Source organism: Leptodactylus fuscus, chromosome 2, assembly GCF_031893055.1.
Source record: "Leptodactylus fuscus isolate aLepFus1 chromosome 2, aLepFus1.hap2, whole genome shotgun sequence".
NCBI lineage: Eukaryota > Metazoa > Chordata > Amphibia > Anura > Leptodactylidae > Leptodactylus > Leptodactylus fuscus.
In genome coordinates this window covers 258,285,391-258,310,788 of record NC_134266.1, presented here as the reverse complement: position 1 = coordinate 258,310,788, position 25,398 = coordinate 258,285,391, and the positions used below count along the sequence as shown (strand labels likewise).

The 25,398-nt window shown below is 44.1% G+C and overlaps 1 protein-coding gene across 1 annotated transcript; it reads right to left on the bottom strand.

Annotated features, from left to right (window-relative positions):
• LOC142196004 (matrix metalloproteinase-20-like) lies at window positions 1–22,194 on the bottom strand. The gene is made up of 10 exons (XM_075266155.1): window positions 22,174–22,194; window positions 14,620–14,864; window positions 12,367–12,515; window positions 11,609–11,734; window positions 11,363–11,524; window positions 9,905–10,031; window positions 6,152–6,285; window positions 5,752–5,908; window positions 1,960–2,063; window positions 1–101 (listed from the first exon to the last, which is right to left on the bottom strand). Exons 1-10 carry the CDS (start codon window positions 22,180–22,182, stop codon window positions 1–3), a joined length of 1,314 nt encoding a protein of 437 aa, XP_075122256.1. The 5' UTR covers window positions 22,183–22,194.
• Between the last annotated feature and the right edge of the window lie 3,204 nt (window positions 22,195–25,398).

Genomic DNA, 25,398 nt, shown 5'->3' with positions numbered 1-25,398 from the left:
TCAACAACCAATCCAGGAGCCCGCTTTCACAACACTGACCACATCTTCTTTCTCTGGGTCGTATTTGTAAGCTTTTGGTCCTGAAAAGAAGTAAAGGAATCCTAAAAGGAATAGAAATTATACAGGTTAGTAAGTCTCTAATTCTAAGTATGAGATAGATATACAGTGTTGGCCAAAAGTATTGGCACCCCTGCAATTCTGTCAGATAATACTCATGTTCTTCCAGAAAATGATTGAAATCACAAATTCTTTGGTATTATTATCTTCATTTAATTTCTCTTCAATGGAAAACCACAAAAAGAATTGTCAAAAAGCCAAATTGGATATAATTCCACAGCAAACATAAAAAAGGGGGGTGGACTAAAGTATTAGCACTGTTTGAAAAATCATGTGATGCTTCTCTAATTTGTGCAATTAACAGCGCCTGTTACTTACCTGAGGCACCTAACAGGTGGTGGCAATAACTAAATCACACTTGCAGCCAGTTGAAATGGATTAAAGTTGACTCAACCTCTGTCCTGTGTCCTTGTGTGTACCACATTGAGCATGGAGAAAAGAAAGAAGACCAAAGAACTGTCTGAGGACTTGAGAAGCAAAATTGTGAGGAAGCATGAGCAATCTAAAGGCTGCAACACATTGTGCAGCATAATGTAGGGCCCAGTGTGCAAAAGCTGGGTCTCCCTCAGAGGTCATGGGTCTTCCAGCAGGACAATGACCCAAAACACACTTCAGGTCAGCACTAGAAAATGGTGGTGAGAGAAAGCCCTGGAGACTTGTAAAGTGGCAGCAATGAGTCCAGCCCTGAATCCCATAGAACACCTGTGGGGGAGGAGAGATCTCTTGGTGGCAGTTTGGAGAAGGCCCCTTCACATCTCAGGGGGGACCTGGAGCAGTTTACCAAAGAAGAATGGTCTAAAATTCCAGCAGAGCCTTGTAAGAAACTCATTGCTGGTTACCGGAAGCGGTTGTGCGCAGTTATTGTGTCTAAAGGTTGTGCTACCAAGTATTAGGCTGAGGGCGCCAATACTTCTGTCCGGCCCATTTTTGGAGTTTTGTGTAAAATGATCAATGATTTGACTTTTTTTTTCATTCTCTTTTGTGTTTTTTCAATAAATGAAGATATTACCAAAGAGTTTGTGCTTGTAATCATTTTCTGGAAGACAACGAGTATTATCTGACAGAATTGCAGGGGGGCCAATACTTTTGGCCAACAATGTAGATAGATAGATAGATATGAGACTGAAACATAAATATGGAATAGATAGATGAGAATGTAAGTTTTTTTTTACCCCGCACACCTTCCCTGGTTATTATATTCTAGAACCCGAAGATAACAAACCACATTTCGTGGCACTTATGGTTTGGACCAAACAAGTTCAGTTCGAAAACAAATTTCCTGGCGAACTGCACGAATATTCATGAAGCGCGGTTCTCCCATCACTATGTAGGGATACATCTGTGCAGTCTTTGGAGGGGCAGCCTTGGTGCGACACCTAAGACCTGCTGCTTCCTGTATGCTTCAGGGAACTGTTGTATAAGCGCCTGCCATGGTACTTGCCCCCTCCTGCCTAAACAGTTTTCCAACCGTTTGAAACTAGATAACAAATCTGAGCCACAAACTCTCGGTGGAGCGCTGCAGATCATTTGAACAGCGGTGTTCAGTTTTTTTTGTGACGCTAAATGTCTACGTGCTGACCGTGTTAAATGGACAATAAGAGACTGATTCATACTGCTCTTATGTTCAAGGGTATCTGAACTTGTTTAAGTAAATGACTCTACTGCGACAAGTGTGTCAGAGTGTTTTTCTTAAAAACTGCTCGACTATGTCATTCACTGGACAATATTAGATAGATTACTGTTCAAACACTCTCATGTACCCACAACATACAAGGTCTTGTAGATCTCCGTGGCCCAGATTGCTACCACTGCACCCCTATAGCTTCGCCCCTGGGCACTTACCATTTACTTCAGCCGCTGCATCTACATTTCCTTCAACCCCAGAAAACTCATCGTCAATGCTTTTTGGGTAATCCCTCTCCATGATTCGGTTTGCCTCGTCATAGCTGTGGAGAGAGTACACTGACATAGTGATGGCGTCTTATCATTACAATGGGGCAGATTTATTAAAAGGATCTAAAAGCAAATCTGTTTTAGTTGCCGGACTTTATGTTATTAGTATAGTATTACTGTGACCCCCTTCTACCTCCTGCACCAACTTCAGAACATAATTCGTTTTTAACAATATGTGTTGGTGCTATATGCCATTCTCTAATTCTCTAATATAATCTAATATAATCTCTCTCTAATATATGCCATTCTCTAAAACACAGAGATAATACATATACTAGTGATCTCACAGCATATAGGTAATCCACATCCAAATATATAACTAACACAGGAAAGTCACATGAGAAGAATAATGTACATAGCGATGATATAGTACAGTGATAATGTGTCCACTGAAACTGCCCTAACAAAAGTCACCAATGACCTGCTAACCGCCAAAGCCAAGCGCCATTACTCTGTCCTCCTCCTCCTTGACCTCTCCTCTGCCTTTGACACAGTTGACCACTCCCTCCTGTTAGAAATTCTCTCATCCCTTGGTATCTCAGACCTGGCCCATTCCTGGATCTCCTCATACCTCACCGACCGCACATTCAGTCTCTCCCACTCGCACACCACCTCCTCACCTCGCCCTCTCTCTGTAGGTGTCCCCCAGGGCTCCGTCCTAGGACCCCTCCTGTTCTCCATCTACACCCTTGGCCTGGGCCAACTCATAGAATCTCGTGGTTTCCAATACCATTGCTATGCCGATAGCACCCAAATATACATCTCTGGACCAGACATTACCTCCCTGCTGGCCAGAGTTCCAGATTGTTTAGCCGATTGTTCGGCCGTAGCTTCCTTTCTCTCCTCCCGCTTTCTCAAACTCAACATGGAAAAAACGGAGTTCATCATCTTCGCCCAACCCCGCATGGCCCCTCTACCTGACCCATCTATCAAAGTTAATGGAACCACACTTACCCCTGTCCCATGGGTCCGATGTCTTGGGATAACCCTGGACTCTGACCTATCCTTCAAACCCTAAACACTTCCTGCCACCTCCAACTCAAGAACATTTATCGAATCCGCTCCTTCCTCACCCATGAAACTACTAACACGCTCGTCCATGCCCTCATAATTGAAACAAATGTGGATCCAGCATACACCAGGTGATGAATCAATAAAACTCAACTTTTATTTTCAATCCATAAAAACAATTGTCACGTCCATAGGGAATGAGAGCGGATACAGAGTAGCTGCTTTGTTATACTCTGTATCCGCTCTCATTCCCTATGGACGTGACGATTGCTTTTATGGATTGAAAATAAAAGTTAAGTTTTATTGATTCATCGCCTGGTGTATGCTGGATCCACATTCATTTCACCTTTGAATTCCTTTCCACGGGCTAAAGTCCAACTGTTTCCGTGCATCCCAGCGACGTAGCTGAAATGAAAGGGTGAGCTGGATATTTTCAGTTATTATTGATATGCCCTCATAATCTCCCGCCTAGACTACTGCAACACCCTTCTCCATGGACTCCCAGCTAACACCCTCGCCCCCCTCCAGTCCACCTTAAACTGCGCTGCTCGCTTAATCCACCTCACGCCCCAATCTTCATCGGCTGCTCCCCTCTGCCAGTCCCTCCACTGGTTACCTATAGCCCAGCGAATTGAGTTCAAGCTACTAACGCTAACATACAAAGCCATCCACAACCTGTCTCCTCCATATATCTCTGACCTCATCTCCTGCTAACCGGCCCACACGTAACCTCAGATCCTCCAATGACCTCCTACTCCGCTCTGCTCTCATCCGCTCCTCACACAACCGCCTCCAAGATTTCTCTCGTGCATCCCCCATACTCTGGAACTCCTTACCACGACACATAAGACTGACCCCCACAATCACAGGCTTCAAGAAGGCCCTGAAGACTCACCTATTCAGGAAGGCCTACACCCCCCAATAACACTATCACCGCACCGCCATCTGTACAGTCTCCCCCTCTCCTTCTGTCTCTACCCCCTTCCCCCATAGATTGTAAGCCCTCGCGGGCAGGGCCCTCTACCCCACTGTGCCAGTCCGTCATTGTTAGTATTATATCTACCTGTATATTCTGTGTACTCTATGTAACCCCCAAATGTAAAGCACCATGGAATTAATATAATAACGTACAGCACTATGGAATTAATGGTGCTATATAAATAAATAATAATAATAATAATGTGTGCAGTGATGTCACAGTATAGAGATAATACACACAGTGATGTCACAGTACAGGATAATACACACAGTGATGTCACAGTACAGGATAATACACACAGTGATGTCACAGTACAGGATAATACATACAGTGATGTCACCGTACAGAGATAATACACACAGTGATGTCACCGTACAGAGATAATACACACAGTGATGTCACAGTACGGAGATAATACACACAGTGATGTCACAGTACAGGATAATACACACAGTGATGTCACAGTACAGAGATAATACACACAGTGATGTCACAGTACGGAGATAATACACACAGTGATGTCACAGTACAGGATAATACACACAGTGATGTCACAGTACAGGGATAATACACACAGTGATGTCACAGTACAGAGATAATACACACAGTGATGTCACAGTACAGAGATAATACACACAGTGATGTCACAGTACAGAGATAATACACACAGTGATGTCACAGTACAGAGATAATACACACAGTGATGTCACAGTACAGAGATAATACACACAGTGATGTCACAGTACAGAGATAATACACACGGTGATGTCACAGTACAGGGATAATACACACAGTGATGTCACAGTACAGGGATAATACACACAGTGATGTCACAGTACAGGGATAATACACACAGTGATGTCACAGTACAGAGATAATACACACGGTGATGTCACAGTACAGGGATAATACACACAGTGATGTCACAGTACAGGGATAATACACACAGTGATGTCACAGTACAGGGATAATACACACAGTGATGTCACAGTACAGGATAATACACACAGTGATGTCACAGTACAGAGATAATACACACAGTGATGTCACAGTACAGAGATAATACACACAGTGATGTCACAGTACAGAGATAATACACACAGTGATGTAACAGTACAGGAATAATACACACAGTGATGTCACAGTACAGAGATAATACACACGGTGATGTCACAGTACAGGGATAATACACACAGTGATGTCACAGTACAGAGATAATACACACAGTGATGTCACAGTACAGGCCTTTCTACAGTTCGCCTCAGGCAGCAGAGAGGCTAGGTTCACACTACCATTATTATAGTCTATTGCTCTCATCTATCATAGGATAAGAGCAATGGACTTTAACTGTAGTAAATGTAGATGGAGCCCCTCATCTCTGTCTATTCCAATTCATTCTAATGTAAAAAAGATACCAGAAACTTTCTTCCATTATGTTTACTTTTTTAACAGAAAACAAAAGTCTTGCATGTGTGCACTTTTTTTTTTTTTTTTTACATTAGAGTGAATACAGACGGAAGGGGCAATGGACTACAATGGAGGCTACTGGACAGACAGAAGAGACTGTTTGTCATTGTGCCCTCTCTATGACATATCAGTTCACCAATAGCATGTGAACAGGGGTTCGGAGAACTCCTATATGGAATCTATTGAAACACTCAGTTTTGGTGAAAATTTCCTTTTAGTTGTACCTGTAGAAATCTTCCCCGACAAAGAACAATGTTTTCCTAGCACTCTTCAGGTGGACAGCAGCATCTATTTTCTGCACAGTATTGGGGAATCCATAGTCATAGATATGGCGAGGAGGTCCTTGGATGTTCAGACCTCGTGTTGCCCAGTAATGAGGACCTGTTAGGAAAACAACATCTGCTGAATATCACGTAACCCCATAAAGGTAATATAAGACGTTCTTCAGATAATCCTTCGCATCAGTACTCGGTGACTCATGAGTATAAAGGAAGTACTTCATTTCTTATTTTCCTCAAGTGGTTCCTTCAAGCACCTTCACTTCGCCAGCACAAAAAAAGGACTACATAAAAGTAAAAAAAATCTATTACCGTTCTTAATATTTTTATATAGATTTAGTCCTACCTTTAAAAAAATATGCAGTTCCTCTTTCAGGAACTTCATAAGCGGCGTCCACATTTGACATGAGCTGCGGGAAGGAAGCGGCAATGGAGTTGGCTCTGACATTGGTAAGTTGGGTTTGTCTTCTCCAGAAAGATCTTCAAAATAAAGGTATATTAATAAAGAAGATCAACGAATCCAAAAAATATGTCTGCTACTGCTATATATAATACAATGGGTGAAATATTATTGAACACTTCATCAATGTTCTAAGTACCGTAAATAAATTTTTAAAATTGACATGAAATTCTCACCAGATGTCAGTAAGACCAGTCCAATACAGGCAAGGAAATCAATCACACTTACTGAAATGGATTTAAAGGGATCCAGTCATTGGAATTCCATTTTTTCCCCTAACACATAGGAATAGCCTTAAGAAAGGCTATTCTTCTGCTACCTTTAGATGTCTTCTCCATACCGCCGTTCAGTAGAAATGTTCTGTACTGGCATCACTTACGTGTTGGATATTGGTACAGAGCTACTGAGCATGCTCAGTAGGCTCTGTACTCTGTATAACTACACAAGCGTACTGCACATGCGCAGTACGCTCACATAAGCGGCCCAAAAAAATGGCCACGGGCATGCGCAGTGAGCTCTGCCTGAGGCCCCATGGCAAAGCTGACTGCACATGCCTAGAAGGTTGAAATCCAGCGCCGGAAGAAGTGGGGAGAGGCCGTTCCAGATGAAGATGGAGGCATCTCTGGAGAGTTCTCTTGCAGCATTGGGGATGCCCATTGTGCTGTTTGACCATTGAGGACTGCCCCCAGTGCTGCGTGAGAACTCATTTGCATACAGAAGAAAACCGGGATTTTTACCAAATGGCAGCACAGAGAAGACATCTAAAGGTAGGAGAAGAATGGCCTTTCTTAAGGCTATTCCTACGTGTTAATCAGAAAAATAGGATTCCAATGCTTGGATCCCTTTAATACTTGCTACAAAAACCTTGGTTTGCTGATGAAGCTTCAAGACACCTCCTATATGGAGATACTAGTCTCCTGCATTGCTCAGGTGTGACTTTGGCCCATTCTACCACACAATCACTCTTTACATCTTGAAGGTTCAGGGGGTCCTTCTCTGAGCTTTAGTTCCTTCCAAAGATTTTCTATTACATTCAGGTCTGGGGATCGGCTGGGCCATTCTAGCAGCTTTATTTTCTTTCTTCCTTGGCTGTGTTTTTGGGTTCTTGTCTTGCTGAAATGTATCCCTCATTTCATCTTCACCGTCCTGGTAGTTGCAGGAGATTTTTAAGAATGTGTTGGTTCATTTGTTCATAAATCCTGCCTTCAGGTATATGAAGTTTGCCAGTGCCGTATGCTGAAAAACAGCCTCACGCCATGATGTTCCCACCTTCAAACCTCACTGCTGGTCTGATGTTTTTGGCTGGTAGGCTGTGACTTTTGGCCTCCAAACATGGTGTGTATTATGGTATACAAAGAGTTCAGTTTTGTCTCATCTGACCAGACTCTATTCTCCCGGTATTTCACCGTCTTGTCTTGGACATGCTTTTTGTTCAGGAATGGAGTTGTGTGTGGTGAGGATGTATATAGGCCATGGAGGGTGAGGGCATTACTTATTGTTTTCTGTTGATTCCTGGTCTTTCTGGAGTTCTCCACAGGTGTTCCTTGGCTTTTGGATACTTCTGTTCACTCCTCTATGTGAAATCTTGCGGGGAGCTCCTGGTCATGAAATGATGTTCTTTCCACTCTTGGATTATGACCCCAATAATACTCACTGGAACCTTAAGTAATTCTTCTGTAACCAATGCCATCGGTATGTTCTGTAACAATAAGGTTGTGAGGGTCTTGAGACAGCTCACTGGTTTTACCCATCATGAGGTATTTCTTCTGAGGCCCCTTAGTAATGAGACTTCTTATTATTTGTCACTACTAGGGTTGAGCGATTGTGTCTGGAAAAGATTGGATTCCGATCAGCGATCGAGAAAATTTCACGATCGCGATCGGAATTCCGAACACGATCTTTTTAGGTGGGATCGAGATCGGTGATTATTTCCCACAATGCTTTGCTTCTGGCCAAGCATTGTGGGAAAAGCTAACAATGTTAGCCTTCACACTGAGTATATGCCCCACTTATTCTGAGTGGAGGGTATACTCAGTGTGAAGGCTCCGCTGCGGTTCCATAGGGATGAATGGAAGCAGCCGGCACACAGCCTTAACCCCCTGCGCACCGGCTGCATCCATTCATTCTAATGGGAGACTAGCTAACATCTCTAGTAACTACTTACCTGCAGAGATGGCTTGTCCGGTGCCCGATGTTCTCGTTCTTCTTCGCCTCGCTGCCCCCGCCTCCCAGGTTAGTGTTACAGAGCTAGGAAGAAGGCAGGGCTTGTGGCTTAGGAGAGTGTGGGCGGGTACAGGGCGAGGAGACGTGACGTCTCCCCTCCCAGTACCCGCCCACACTCTCCTAACCCGCCCACACTCTCCTAACCTGGGAGGCAGGGGGCAGCGAGGAGAAGAAGAACGAGAACACCGGGCACCGGACCAGCCATCTCTGCAGGTAAGTGGATACCAGGTGGCACTAAGTAGCCAGCGTGGATTCTAACAAAGCGTACAATTGTTAGATTCCATGCTGTATAGTGAATAGGATTGTTTTTAAAATCCAATCTCCGATTAGTAAAACAATCCCATTGACTTGCATTGGGATCGGAATTGGGATCGAGATCAGGTTCCAATGAAAAATGATTGGAAATCGGATTTCAAAATCGATCCTGAAAAGTCAAGATCGGCTCAACCCTAGTCACTACGTGTCAGGATTACTTTCTAATTCCTGAAAGATTTCGTCTGTTGTCAGGACTTTCCATGGGTTTTTTTCTCCTCTCTTCCTTCATGTGGTCAATCCTTTTTCCCGGTGTCATTTCTCATTATTACACATAATTTATGGACATCTATGTGGGATTTCTTTGCCTGTGTGGATTGGATGGGTTGTTACCGATATCTGGTGATAATGTCACGTCAATAGCACCTTGAGAAATAGATTTACTTAGAAAATTGGTGACGTGTCCAATACGTCTGTCACCCAGAGTATACATTCATATAGAGGGCACTTCCTCTGGTGGTAGCTAAAGGTAGCGAAGTGTCTAAGTCCACAAATGTACTCTTTCCAACCGGTCCCCTACTTTTTGCAATTTAACAATGTATGTAAGAGATGGATAGAGGAATGTATAGGTGTAGCAGATGCGAAATAAACCTTCAATATGTTATTTATGTCGCCATTGCTTTTCAATGACTGGTGCGCTACACAAATCATGAGAGGCCCCTTAGTAATACAGTGACATCATAGTGGGCCATGCAAGTCATCTATATGGCTACAGGATCAGACTACACAGGGATTGGTTTGGAGTCTGTTACCATGAAGGCACATTGATATGCATAAGGGCCCCTTCACACGGAGTAAACGCGCCGCGCATTGTGAAGGGGCGCGTTTACTCCGTGTGAAGGGGCCCTAAGAGTTGTAGATGCAAAATGTTAGATAGGGAATGTGTCCTTTGGTTTGCACAACCCCTTTCATTTTTAAGTTTTGCGCAATTTATGTTAAGCCCATTTTCATGTTTTTGGACAATGTGCCTAAAACAATAAATGTCATGTTGGGAATTAACACCAGTTTTTTGGTGCAAATCATGACAGAATTGTGGTTTATATTTATTAGTAAATCTGCCCCATAGTGTCGAAGTATCATTGTAGACCAAAACATTATATTCACCTGTCTTTGAAAAATAGAAGTTCATTCCCTATGGCTGTAACAGCATCAAAAGACAGGTTTGGCTGACAGTGGTCTGGGGCCGGTGACTGGGGGATTACTGAAGATTTTTGGCCAGACTGTTTAGGCCCTGGAAAAAAAAAACAGAATGTAAATTACTCCAGCTGGTAACGGGTCCTATATACTTACCCTGGCCGGGATCGGTAAGTGATGGCGCGGGCCTCACAAGCACTATTATACTTGGGGGTCTTTTCGGACCCCCGAGTATAACGATCGGAGGCCCGCGAGAGGTAAAATAACATAAAAAAACTGTGTTACTTACCTCTCCAGGCTCTGGGCAGGCTTTGGCCTACTTGCGTGATGTCATATGACCCGTTATGCAGGGTCCCGGTCACATGACATCCCGGAAGATGGCCGACAGCGACAGAGAATGCAGGGGAGTCAGGAGATAGGTAAGTAACAGTAGTTTGTTATGTTTGTATCCCTCTGGGTCTCCGATTATTATACTCTGGGGTCTGGGGCCCCGCCATTCCTAGTTACGCCACTGAATCCCTTCACAGATACCTGGACCTCTACACTCTCTCTAGGTTTACCGCTGTTACTGTAGATAGGTACAGCAAATTGTACAATACTGCTTCTTTACTCACAGCAGACCTGCTGTCATAGTTATATTGCCTCTGTGATGGTAGGTGGGCCGTCAGGGGCACAACTAATGCCATGGCCCAATATACAAGATCTGGCATCAGGGGCTTGTTTGGTGCAGCACTTGGAAGTGAAGAGGAACTGGGAACAGGATATTGGAGTAGTTGGTCTGGGGGTCAGATTAATCTTGGAGGTCTGGTCTGGTATCTACGGATATAACTAGGAATGATGGGGCCCACTTCCCACATGACATAATGCCGCCTTCACTGGCCTCTGTACGGTATAATACCACTTATCCTCTACATAGTATCTTAGCCCTACACGGTATACTGTCCCTATTACAGGCTCCCATACAGTATGTTACCCAATACAGGCCCATACAAACTTCCATACAGTAAGATTCCCATATCCCTGCTCCTGTCCTCTGCTTAGGCCTCGAAGGGCGACACATATTATGTCCTGACACTCATTGTGCCCCCTAAAGGGTGGAGGGGGGGAGGCTATCCGGGAGTCTGAATTAATCTTCACTGTCCCATCTGGGATCTGAATTGAGTATAGGGTTCTGGTTTGGGACCTGATTTGAATCTAGCATTCTATGGTCTGAATGAGTTTCAGGGTATGTGGTCTTAATTCATTTTCTTATGTTTTGCAAGAAATAATAGCAAATCTACAAAGGCTGCCTAACAATTACAAGATGAAGTCTCTACTGAGAGCTGAGTGTTTAGCTGAGAGTTCACTTGACCCAGGTACATGAACCCTTAGTTAAACTAGTTGACTACCCCATTATATATGATAAGCCAACCACTCTATTCACTGTACCGTATAGTGACTGTATTCCTTTGACATCGTCCTTCGGCAGGCGGAATCCTATAGGGTGCTGGTATCTGTAGGTTGGATACATCAAAGCTGATGGGTCACTGGAATGTCCAAGTCCTAAAGCATGTCCAAATTCATGAGCAGCTACTGTAAAGAGATTAAATCCTAAAAGGACAGGACAATTGGTTACCTTACCTATAACTAGTTAGATAGTGTAATGGGATATGCATTTACAAGGCATACAATTACCATTTGATCCCGTGGTCCACCTTTCAGCATTGTCAAAGTGGGTATCTCCTCCTAGACCTTCCCCTGGAGCAAATGCATGAGCCAATGTACCCCGAGGTCCATCAAATGGATAGGAGTCTCCATGGTCTAAAGAAATCAATATATTTCATGTATTAATAGTTCAAAACCTCCTTAGGATCAAGGAATGGCCACAGAAATGGCTCTCTATCACATAACCCACCATAGGAAGAATATGCAAATCTGTCTTCCATGATGTAATTAGGAAGTCAGGTGCCTCAGTGTTGCAAACCAATAGAGGGCGCTCACTGGAATGTGCAAGCCTGTCTTCCCTGGTGTAATTAGAAAGACAGAATCTCAGTGATATGGCCCAATAATGGCTGCTCCCTTTAACATCATGCTCGACCTTCCAAGAGGCCTTTGTTTTGCAATGATGCTGGGATTATTACCAGGTATAGTCTCTCAACCGAGGACCTCATATTATATGATATTGTAGCTCAGATCTCTTACAGCCAATGGAACTGAGCTGCAATACCACACACAAACAGTGGATAGGTGTGGCAGCACTGTCCATTAAGCAAAATAGCCATGTTTTTCTAATTATGTACATGCCTTTAAATTTAGCCCCAAAAACTACATTTATACTAATGTAATTTTACTATGGCCTCCTTGTAAATTGTTGTGGACAACTGCAAGATGTTGAGACATTATTACTACAAACTGGTGCAATAGAACATGTAACACATCAACATTTCCAATACCTCCGGTCTCAAAGGAAATCATAATGTCCGCTTCTCCTTGGTTTACTTTCACAAAGTTTAAAGGTGCCGCATCACTCCAAGCTTTTAGCCCCATATCTACGGCTCTATCGACATCCGGCTTGTTCATGCTGGCAGTATACTTCTCAATCCTAAAAACAAAAAAGGTTTCAGCAAACACAATGGATGGTCAACCCCAACCTTATATAAAACAGGTATAAGATGTCTTGGAAAAACGTCTTCATAGGATAAGCTCACATCTGTGTCGGAGTCTCCATTCGAGACTTCACCGTAGAAACAGCCAGAAATCTGTGGGGGATTATAATTAGAGATGAGCGAACACTGTTCGGATCAGCCGTTCCAAACAGCACGCTCCCATAGAAATGAATGGAAGCACCTGGCACGGCGACCGGCCGCCGGCAAAGTGTACGTGCCAGGTGCTTCCATTTATTTATATGGGAGCGTGCTGTTCGGAACGGCTGATCCGAACAGTGTTCGCTCATCTCTAATTATAATCTCTGGGGTTCTGCCGGTACAGGTAGGTAGCCGCAGATTTAGTGGTCTGTCTCTCCATTAGCATGAACCTGTACACAGTGCAGTTTATCCCTGTGAATATATTAAAATGATCTAGAAATTAAGTTTTTGCAACTTTTTTGCAAGTTATTCTCAGAATTTCTTGCATCACTTGTGCCCAATTGCAAAATAGTGATTGCAGCAAGCCGGTATTGTCACACTGGTCTTGTTTACTCACGTGCAGACAAAAATTTCCTAAAACCATATATCTATGGAAGGATATTATGTCTCATGGGGGTACGGAGTTTAACAGGACAGGTAATGTTCCCTGGGAAAAAGGCTTTGCAAATTATCCAGGAGAAAGAATGATTCCTCTCTAGTGCCATAGATGATAGTAGGGAGCAAGTATTTTTCCTTCCGGGTGAGAGCTAGATTCATGTAGGCTTAAAATCAATTAGGATAATGCATATACTATATACATATATAGCACAGAGCACAAATGCTGCAAAGTAAGTATGCTTGCAGAAATAGAAGGGTTAATAGTTTATTTTTTCCAAGTAATAAAATGAAGTGAACGAAGAAAAGAGAAATCTAAGGGCTAGTTCACACGGGGCCAATGGAGCGGATTTTGACAGTGGATTTCGCCTCAAAATCTGCCTCCATACAATGGAGCCCTATGTGAACTGCTAGCAGAAAAAAGAAGCGACATGACCTTTCTTCAGGCGGTTTCCGCCTGAGGAAAGCAATAGAAGTGAATGAGAGGCGAAAACCGTGGTGCATTTTTTTTTACGGCCCATTCACTTTAGTGGAGGGGAAAACCGCCTGGCGTTTTCTGAAGCGGTTTTTAACCAAAAAAACGCGCCAGAAAACGCTTCAAAAACGCCTCAAGGTCAAAAAACCGCTTCCTAATTAGTTAGCGTTTTTTTTCTGGACCTAAATAAGCCAGGCGGTTTTCACATGTGAGCTAGCCCTTAATCCCCATCAATATTTGGTGTGACCTTTGCCCTTTGCCTTCCATCAATTCTTCTCAGTACTTGCAGACAGTTTTTGGCAGAGTTCAGCAGTGAGGTTGTTCCCGCCATCTTAGGGAACTAAGCCCAGATCCTCTGTGGATGTAGGCTTGCTCCAATCCTTCTCTCTCTTCATGTCATCCCAGACAGACTGGATGATGTTGTGGGGGCCGGATCATCACTTCCAGGATTCCTCCAAAAGGCAAAGGTCACACCAAATATTGATGGGATTTACATATATTTTCTTCAATTCACTTCATTTTGGTAAACTATTAACCCTTCTATTCATGAAACCATTCTTACTCTACAGTGTTCCTCAAGCTTAAAAATTTTGCCCTGTACTGTAGGTAACAGCCTCATGTGTCAGTATAACCTCATAGACATCAGATGTCTACAGAACCCTATTACGAGCCCAGATTATGGAATTATAGAAAACATCCGCCACAACAGGGACCAAGAAGTTCTTCCAATGGTCTCCTAACATTGGTACCATTGGTATCACTTACTGCTCTATGCAATATTCAAAGAGCATCTATCCTTGTCTAAAATTGGTCTTCCATTTACAATGACTGATTTTCTGGAGTTGAATATGTTTTCTACTAGATTAGGAACAAATGTCAAATCTTTTTAAGGGACATCAACCTTTCCTTATTGTCATTGCTTTAACATAAGTCCATCATGTTACTATAAATGACCACCTAGTATGACCAGTATGGAGGTTTGCACCTGTCACCTGTAAGTTAATGTAGTTTTTTTCCACTTTGGCTCTCCCGGGAAGACATGGTAGTTGGCCACATCTGGCATGCCACATCGTGGTTTATTCATCACAGCCACGGTCAAATAGTCCAATTTCCCGGTAACTTGTAGACCGAAGAACTTTTGCATTTTCTTCATTTTCCGTGAAAACAATGTATCGTCTGTCACCATTTCAGCCATATTCATTTGTCCATCACTACTGTAATATTTGTCAAGATATTCCTGCAATTGAAAACATGAGCAAAAAGCATTTCTTATACCTTACTCAAACATTGACAAGAGCTTTGACCAAATTTTTTACTCTGATCTCATAGTCAACATACTCGAGATTTCTAGATATGTAGAGGAACTGAATGATGTGTTCAATGACCTTGTTCAGCCTCCGCTACAGAGAAGACAAAGAAGACTATTGTGTGACGGCTATACTAATCTATTGTCCTACGATCTCCATGACCCAAATGAGGTAATACGTTGGCACCAAAAATTTTCAGAGTCATGGACGTCAATAGAAATTGTCTCATGCAATAATACAACACATTCGCTTTGGTTTCCATGAAGAGGAGGAACATTCCATTAATAAAATTGTGATAAAGATTCATTGTATGACTCAGGCCACATGACATGTTTGCATTGCCTCCTGCAGCCCTTGGTCAATGTAAAAATAGGCCAAATTTGTAATAAGTTTTCACATGTCTTTGTTTTTTTTAACAATTTTTAACTTACTCCAAAAGAATAAAGGGTATTAAAGAAAATTCTCACCCATAATGGTGAAAATTATTCCCCAAAATCCACTTTACTCTAGATTACATAGTCCACTCAACATAGTCCAGTTATCTAGCTTTTAGTGGCCATGGCCAGGCTCCTAATCTCCTTACCTGTGAGATTAGGGAAGAAGGAGGTGGAGCGACCTATGGGTTTTGTCCATCATCAGCATCCATGGGACAAGGTCATTAAATGATATTCTCTGAACAATCCATTTAATGGTTTATTTAAGTCTCCTTGAAGATAGGTCATCAATATCGGATAGGTGGTGGTCCAATAAGTGACACCCCCCAATAATCTGCTGTTTTCAGAATACTGTAGATGGTTCCATGCATGGTTCCACTTGAATGGAAGCTGATTTGTAATAAGGTGGCACCACCAGTACAAGTGTACAGAGCCCACTGCTTCTAACTGATCGGTGGAGGTACCAAGTATTAGACCCTCCACTCTGATAATGGTGACCAATCCTAAGGATAGATGATCAATATTGGGTCTTGGAGAAGCCCTTTAAAGGAAGTCTATTTCCAAAAAAGTCTCTATCGAATTATAAAAACTGTCAGATAGCTGGGGTTTGCTCTCATCACACCAAAGTGCTATGCTTTCCACGACCCAGTCCCTCCATCCCTCCATGCTATGCTTTCCACGGCCCAATCCCTCCATCCCTCCATGCTATGCTTTCCATGGCCCAGTCCCTCCATCCCTCCATGCTATGCTTTCCACAGCCAAGTCACTCCATCCCTCCATGCTATGCTTTCCACGACCCAGTCCCTCCATCCCTCCATGCTATGCTTTCCACGGCCCAGTCCCTCCATGCTATGTTTTCCATGGCCCAGTCCCTCCATGCTATGCTTTCCACGGCCCGGTCCCTCCATCCCTCCATGCTATGCTTTCCACGGCCCAATCCCTCCATCCCTCCATGCTATGCTTTCCATGGCCCAGTCCCTCCATCCCTCCATGCTATGCTTTCCATGGCCCAGTCCCTCCATCCCTCCATGCTATGCTTTCCATGGCCCAGTCCCTCCATGCTATGCTTTCCACAGCCAAGTCACTCCATCCCTCCATGCTATGCTTTCCACGGCCCAGTCCCTCCATGCTATGCTTTCCATGGCCCAGTCCCTCCATGCTATGATTTCCACGGCCCGGTCCCTCCATCCCTCCATGTTATGCTTTCCACGGCCCAATCCCTCCATCCCTCCATGCTATGCTTTCCACGGCCCAGTCCCTCCATCCCTCCATGCTATGCTTTCCACAGCCAAGTCACTCCATCCCTCCATGCTATGCTTTCCACGGCCAAGTCACTCCATCCCTCCATGCTATGCTTTCCACGGGCCAGTCCCTCCATGATATGCTTTCCACGGGCCAGTCCCTCCATCCCTCCATGCTATGCTTTCCACGACCCAGTCCCTCCATCCCTGCTCATGTACTGACATGTACACGGACCTGTCCTGTCAATCATAGTAGAGAGGGATGGAGGGACATGGCATTAGATGCATAGCTCCTTGATGCCTGCTACCTCTGCATCCTCTATAACAATTCCCATGCTCCTATAGACATTTCTACCAAACCTTCTCTACGTCTGCTGCAAATATATGGTTGCTTTACCCAAACTATTGGCTAGACCAAGCAAAGTCTGACAATTTCAGACAGGGGTGTTGGAAATTGCTGAAAACTCCATACACCCCATACTTTGTGGTTTTAGACAGAGACCTGTAGCTAAGTGCTATATACTTGTGCTATATACTTCTTTTGCCATCAAACACGTCACTTAGCAGTGCTGCTCCAGCGGCCTCCCCAATCCACCGCTCAGTGATGGTGACCCTAAGCCAGTCCAGGACAGCTTGTCCTGGACTGGCTTAGATCAGCAAAAATGCCACCCTCCCCGTGGCCCTGGCATGGGAGATGCGGCACTGCATTCAAGCAAAATCCCTTCTCCTAGTCTACATTGCAGACATCATTGTTGACCTCCTATAGACTTCCTCTATAGGCCTCCTGTTCTTGATGTGGCTTGACCTTCTGTCTTCGCAGTATGGAGTCATCGGGAAAAATTCATACAATTTTTTGGTATTGGTAAAAGTGATCTATAAGGAAGACCTTCACCAGAACGGAACATATTGGCACAGGAAGTCAAATCAACTTCCTTCTTGTGGTAGAAGAAGAGGAGGTGTGATGTATGTAAGTGCTGTACTGACTGGGGTATTTTTGGCTGATACTGGTGACTCTAAGGCTTGGTAGTGGGGACCTATGACCAGTACTGGTGGCATGTCACATGTATATTGACCACTGGAGAAGCCCAGGCATCACCACAGTTTCATTGGTGAGGTGCTGGAAGAAAAGAGTCGGGTAATCTATCCGAAATCCACTGTTCTACTGGGTAGATATACTTTCACATATATTCCCAATGGGCAACGCTTGGCTTCCCAGTTCACGATAAGTCGAAGCCTTGAAGTCACATGTTAACAAGATCAAGACATGAGTCAGTTTCTTTAAACTCATCTAACCTCCTGATGATCTTGATCAGTCGATGAAATCATCATAAGACAAAACTTTATATTACTAAAAATAGGTTTTATATAATGAAACTGATATAAATATAGCTGAAAACCAACGCATAGCCCATAACAATGACCAATGGCAGAAGTCTATATTTTCAGTTCTGCTTAATCTGCACCAGAATAACACAGAATCTCCACCAACACAAAGGTTACTTACATGTAGATTAATTAAAGGGATTCTATTAGTTTAACGAAAAATGAACTATTTCCAAAAACAGCTACTTTGGAGTTCATAGGCTGTAGCCTGTATTGTAGTTTAGCCCTATTCAAGTGCATGAAGAAACACAGACACTTCACTCTTCACTGAAGACCTCCTTACTAAGGTATATGGTTCATGTACAAGATAGGCAATACTTCAATGTCATGCAAGTAACAGATGTGGTGTTGATTACTAAATTCATAAAATGTCAGGATTTTCCAACAAACAGTCACGGGGATGTGCTGCCTGCCACCGGAGAACGCCTCCTCCTACTCACAGGCATCCTCAGGTGTGGTTGGTTCTCAGATCCGAGATTGCAACTTTGGCTAAGAGATGGCTTCCCTTCTCCAGGGGTGCAAGCTGCTGATGCTTCAAGCTATTCTCCACTCCTACAAGCTGTTCTACTTACAAGCTGTCCTCCAAGTCATCCTTCTCCAAACAAGCACAGGAATGGGCCCCTAAGTCGGAAGCCATTCCTACCCTGAGTAACCTGGTCATTGGGTTATTTATTATTTATTTTACTCCAGGTATCTGGTGTAAAAAGTTGCAAACCTGAGGTCTGTAAACTCCAGGAGTAATTATTGTTGCAACAGGTTTTCTTGCGGCAACTAAGCCAATAACCTCCATATTCCCCCACATTATCTCCCTCTTAAATCCCCTTAACTTGTACACTTTGAGTTCCCCACTCATGTCCTCAACCCACAACATAACCCTCCCTTCACAAACCCTTTCCAAGACCAATTGAGGACTGAGGATGCCTCTCCTGTCCCAAGCTGAGGCCTACCTCTCTCCAAAACAACCACCAACCGAATTCAAGGATAACTGATGTGAAGAAGAACAGGCCTGGCATCCTGGACCATCACTTGCCTCGTGCTTTTCACACACCACTGGGCTGAGTCCTGTCTGCTAGGCTAAGGTATGTCTTAGGGACTACCAAAACCATCCACCATGCCAATAATCAGGTACCATTGGGACACCCATGAAGAAGCCAACATCTTCTAAATATTCCTGCTGGCCTCCCTCTGGCTCCCACATTTTCTCCACTGCACCAATACCTGGCTCCTACCCGTTCATTTGGCAACTGAAGATGCATAGAGGCCAGGTCTGCCTTGAGCATACCCGAGTTTCCACCATGATGATGTTCAGAGGGCAGGGACAATACACCTTTCGGGCTCTGGTCTTACTAGACCTCAAACAATATGAATATTCCCAGGTCTGCTCCGGGCACCCCAGAGGCCAGCCAAACTACGAATCTGAACTGATATCCTGAATCACCCAACTTGGCTATAAAACCACCCCCTTCCCATGTTGTGTCCCTAGCTGTACTGTTGCTTGATTGTACTAGGCCTTATTCCCTGTACCCCTTCCCACATTATGTTACTGCTGTGTGCTAAGCATTTCCCTGAAGCGGCATACCCCTACCTTGCTTCTACCTACTTTTCTCTAGCCCCATCCTCAATGAGTTGGGTCCCTTGCTGTACTGTTATATTGAATGTATTGTGCCTTCTCCTTGCTCTCGTCCCACCACATACCCTAATCCCTTCCACTTATACCATGTTATGTCTGCCATGTTCTGTGCTTACCTGCCACAAAGGCAATTCAATTTCCCTCCCCGGGATCAATAAAATATTTCATATTTCAGAACTGGTGTTTTTGCACCTCCCATTTTCGTGACAGTAAAAGTGGTGTGGGAAAATGTCGGTAGATTTACTGGGTAAAAAATATGCAAATCTATTTTCCATGATGGAATTAGGAGAACAGTGCACTCTGTACACCGCCCTCTAGAGGGCAGCATCCTTAACATCATGCATGACTCAGTTAAAAAGTCTAATTAATCATGATGCGGATTTAATTGCCAAATTAGTATTTCTATTAGATTTACTATCAATTACGCCACTTTACAGCTGAACTCCCCAGTTATAAAGAGACATGCACCGCCTCTTAAATCAGGCGGCTATTCTGCCAGCACCAGGGTTATAAAGACTAGCCTTCAATACACCAGTCTTCATAAATATACCCCATTGAGTCGCAACGTGAGAAAGTAACAGACAACTTGCGCCCCCTCTAAGGAGCACAATAGTAAACCGTGCTACACCAAATTGGGGCACTTGGTGTAGCTGAGCTGAGCTACACCATAACTTTGCATGCAATTGGTAGAGGGAGATTTTAACCCTTCCACTGCAATAAACCAAAAATTCAAAGTGTATGTTCGCACAGCCTTACACTAACAATTCTTATCCTCTATCCACAGAATAGGGATATGTGATTGATCATTGGTGATTTGACCGATAAGTCCTTCAATCACGAGAAGAGCAGTCCCTTAGTCCCCTATGGGTGTGGAGTGGTGGTGTGCATGCATGACCCCTGCTATTTCTCACGTCTATAGGAGTGATAGATCTTTGTACTTTGGGATCTCCATGAGTCCCATAAAAACAGATGGAGCAATCATATGGGGTATTCGGGGTCCCCTGTTCTTGATCTTGTGGACAGGGATAAGTGCTATTACTGGGAAAACCTCTTTAGGCTCATTTTTTGTACTGAAGTTCTTAGATCAGGCCAAAGTCTTTATTATAACCTGACATAGACTTAATCCTGTTTGCAGATTATAGTACTAAAAATCAGCACTGGGGTAATAAGAAAGGTAAATTAAATAAAATTATCAAAATGTGCCTTCTATTGGGTTCTAATGCTGTGATATTAGAGCTTTGCCCCTTCCTGACACTCCTAACCCATCTATAAACACGTCAGGAACATTACAGCTGCAGTGGCCACTAGAGGTGACTTGCAGTATTACATGGTGTCATTAGTGAAAGTGGTAAAACAGTGTCAATTTTAATGCAGAATTAAAGGGGTTGTCCCACGTCGCATACTTACCCGTCTTCATTCCTCTAAAATCTTCTGTCTTCCGGCTTTGTCTCGTCATTGGTGGGCGGGGTCACATATGCAAAGCCAAGCGGCGAGATGCCGCCGGCCCTGCGTGCGCGCTCATACACCAGTCTACCCTTCACAATGCGAATACAGACCCGGCACCCTGCGGCTCTGTATTAGCATTGTGAAGGCTAGACTGGTGTATGAGCTTGCACGCAGGGCCGGCGGCATCTCGCCGCTTGGCTTTGAATATGTGACCCCGGAGCGGAACAGCATCGCTTCTGCCGCTGCTGTCTTCATGCAGGGCAGAAGCATAGCGATGTGCCTGTGCCGGTGTCTAACTGTCCCCAGCATCCGCCTATTACAGCGGATGCCGGGGAGTTAGATGCCGGCACAAGCGAAGCCAGCAACATCGCTATGTGCCTGCCCTGCATGAAGACAGCAGCGGCAGAAGCGATGCTGTTATTCCGCTCCTCCGCCCCCCCCCCCCCCCCCGCCCCGGAATAGCAGCATCGCTTCTGCCGCTGCTGTCTTCATGCAGGGCAGGCACATAGCGATGTTGCTGGCTTCACCTGTCCCCCAAAGGGTAAACTACCCCCCCCCCCTCCAGGCTCGCTCCCGTGTACTTAGCCCCTCCTCCCTCCCCCCTGAGAGCAGGCAGACACATCACTTGACTCAGGTCAGGGCTGTGGCCACAAAAAAATGAATAAAGTGAGATAGTGGCCAAACAAAGCAGTTTTGCTGAAGCAATGTATTTAGGAAAAGTCTTACATTCACATTTACAAGCATTATAGATAGGATCCTTGTGACGGGACAACCCCTTTAACTCTCATAATGAAAACATAAAAAAATAATTACAGAAAAGCTAAGCCAAACATGTCTAACCCCAAATTAGAGCCATCTAAAATATAACTTGTCACACAAAAAAATAAGCCTTCATATGTCGAAATGCAGAGATGGAAAAACAAATAAAGTTGCTGGAGCCTTAACCCATTTATGCCTAGTGTTCCATTATTGGAACTGGAAAATATATAACCTCCGGCATAAATGGGTTAATGCCCAAACTTAACAGCACCCTTAAAGGGTGAATGTCAGCCCTGTGATTCCTAGATGTTTTCGGAGACATGCAGCATAAATCTCCACTACAGACCTTTGCCATGTGCACGTCCCTCCAGTTCCTTGTCCTGTGCAAAGCATAGAGAGCCGGAGCAGCTGATGAACATTTCCATAATACAATCCAAGAACATAGCATCCAAAAATGAGCAGAGCCCTCCATGTCCGGTCCCGGGAAACTGTACTCCAAAGAACTATACTAGACTCGTAGAGGTGGAAGTGAAAAAAAGCGAAAAAGCATCTTTTATACTGCAGACATGATTATGAAGACCCAGCCAGGATGATTCATGTCTGATACGACGGTGTAATTATTGGGCTGCCATTGTGAGGGAAGTACAAAAACAGTAATTGGAACAGGTGGAATGATAACATGTTCTTAGGAGCAATTCTAGGCTCAATTGATATTAAAGAGAACCTGTTACAATCAGGTCCTCATGATAAAGTAATGCATTGGATGATATCAGTCCTCCAAGTCTAATGCACAACTATTGCAATGGCGGCAACATCAGACTGGACTGGTTAGAGCCCACCATAGAAGATGTGACTGGAGATCTAGATTCCAGCTTTACAGAAAGATAAGATGAGATAATCCTTTAATAGTCCCACAGTAGGGAAATTTCAGTGATACAGTTTCATAGATGGTACAGTAGTATATAACAAGAGAGAAAACACATACAAGCTCATGGCAGATAGAGAAATCCTAGGAATCATAGCAACTAAAAAGAAAGAAACACAGACACACTGCAGGATCATTTAGTTCTCTGTGCGGATTGATGTTAATAATACAGCCTACTGCGGTTGTAGGACATGAGGAGGGAGCACAGCATGTAGATATAACAGGCAGAAATGTTTTTTTTGCAGAGGTGGGGGACATATACAGCTATCATGATAACATGTGGCAGTTTCTTTGGTAGGTAGTGAGATCTCATGCTCACAGCTGATAGTTCGGTATCTTGCATCAACACTATTGTCCATTAACCACAAAAAAATGCCCCCAATGTCCTTCATCACAGCCCTCCTCTTCCTTTCTTCTTACCACTGTGTTCTACTGCCCAGAGAGGTCTGAAGCCGTCCAGGTAGACAAGGTGCTGCTCTCTTGCCAAGCTTCCATAAACTCATGGGTAGGTGGGTGATGGTAGGTTCCCAGGCTGTAACAGAATCCCATGTGTCCACAGTAATAGAAAGAAATACCAGTCAGCTGTAGGCATCTTCACACATCAGCAATAGATGCCAAAAATCATCTCCTTGAAAGAAGAAGTCCACACTTCCATGTAGGTTTCTCCTCCATGCTGCGTGGTGTTCATGCTGTCCTTAGCTCCTGGGGGGGATGGTAACAGGCTTATGTGCACACAGGAAAACTCCAGCTGATTCAGGTCTTGAGTCTTGTCCATGCTTTAACAATAGAAACAAAAGGAAAAAAAATACTCCACAGGGTCTTCCATTCGATTTATAGTTGCTAATTCATAGTGCTAGTTTGCTTGGTTAGAGGATTCTTGAAGATACAGACAAAAAGAGAGAAAAAGGAAGACAAAGGTTTCTCTCAGCTTGGAGCTCTGTATCGAGTCTGTCACTCAGTGCGGCGCCATCTTTAGAAGTGGTATATGTCCCTTTAATTGCAGTTGTAGCTTGGTCCATTATCATGACAGGGACTAAGCCCTCTGCCCCCGTGGCAAAAGAATGTGATGTTGTCTCCATTAAACCCTTTAGCCAATTCTCCTTTGCATGCTCACAATCTACACTTAATGGCCTCCTTACTGGAGACACCTTCCCTTCATGGTTGCAGCAAGCAGGTTTCAATGTGACTCTACATTAGAATGGGAAAATTGAGCGATCTGAGGGACTTTAAAAAGAACATGGTTATTGGTGCTAGATTAACCAGGGTCATCATTTCAAAAACTACCAACCACATGGGGTTTTCTTGTGCAATGGTTTGGAACATATACTGAGAATGCCAGAGAATTGGTCCATTCTGTGTAGTTCTGTGCCAATGAACAAGCTACTTAAATCCAACACAGTGCTACAAGACAGGCACAAACCCCCAAATGTCTTCACCAGTGCCAGTCCACATTATCAGCACCAGAAACCATATGGGAAATAAACACTTCACTTAGGGGGCATTCACACAGAGGAAGTTGGCGCTGATTCTGGCGCGATAACTTGCATCAGAATCCACGCGAAACTAAAGCCTCCCATTGACTTCAATGGGTTCCGTTTTCCACATGGAACCCATTGAAATCAATGGGAGGCTTTTTTTCCCATTGAGTTCAATTGGTTCCGCGCAGAAAATGGAACCCATTGAAGTCAATGGGAGGCTTTAGTTCCAAGTTATCGCTCCAGAACCTGTGCCAACTTCCTCCATGTGAATGCCCCCTTACTGAAATCTAAACTAGAGCCCTCAATTTACTATGATCAGGGATCAGGAAGACAATCAGGAAGGAGAAGTCCTGGTAGTAGTCTCTTAAGAAGTGATGTCTGAGCCAGGAGAACGCGATATTCCAATTACAAGCCAAAAGGTCGTATTTCAAGAGGTCATGTCAGGAAAAGAATCAGTAGACAAATCGTTTCCAGTTAACAAAAGCCTAAGGGTTGGTATTCCAAGAGATCACATCAGGGTTGGAATCAGCAGACAAGGGTTATCCATTCACTAGCCAAAGTTTGATTTCCAGGAGATAGACAAAAAAAAACCCAAAACCACAGGTCACAAAGCCAAACAAGGAAAATAATAGCAGGCACCTGGCTGAGGAGGGATGAGGTTTAAGTAGACCCCCTCAGCTGGGCAAGACCAGAGAACCCTGACATTGTAGAAGCTTCTCAGGTCAAATAAAGAACTACCGTGTTTCCCCGAAAGTAAGACAGTGTCTTACATTCTTTTTACCCCCAAAAGTCCCACTATGTCTTACTTTCGGGGTATGTCTTATATTGGGAAAACCAACCCCCCCCATCATCATCATCATCAATCATATGGATTGAAGAGGCGGCACGCGAGGAGTTAAGCGGCGGCCGCCGCTTAACTCCTCGCGTGCCGCCGCTTCAATCCATCAACCCCTGTCATTTTTTTCCAATATAAGAATTATACCATTAAAAGAAGTTCTTTCCTCTGACCACGTCGGAATAGCCTTAAAAAAGGCTATTTGTCTCCTACCTGTTGCCATAGCCAGCGCCGCCTTCTTCCTCAGCTGCGTCCGCCCCGTCTGTCTCTTCTTTGGGCCTCATGGATGACGCATGCGCAGTCGGCTCTGGCTGCGAGAGCCTGTTAGAGCCG

What these genes read in the sequence shown, in the direction of transcription:
- LOC142196004 (XM_075266155.1), bottom strand. An exon ending in GATTTCCTTTGAGACCGGAG is followed by an intron (nt 11,735 to 12,366) that starts GTATTGGAAATG and finishes TGATTTCTTTAG; the next exon opens with ACCATGGAGACTCCTATCCA. An exon ending in GTCGGGGAAGATTTCTACAG is followed by an intron (nt 2,064 to 5,751) that starts GTACAACTAAAA and finishes CTCTCTCCACAG; the next exon opens with CTATGACGAGGCAAACCGAA.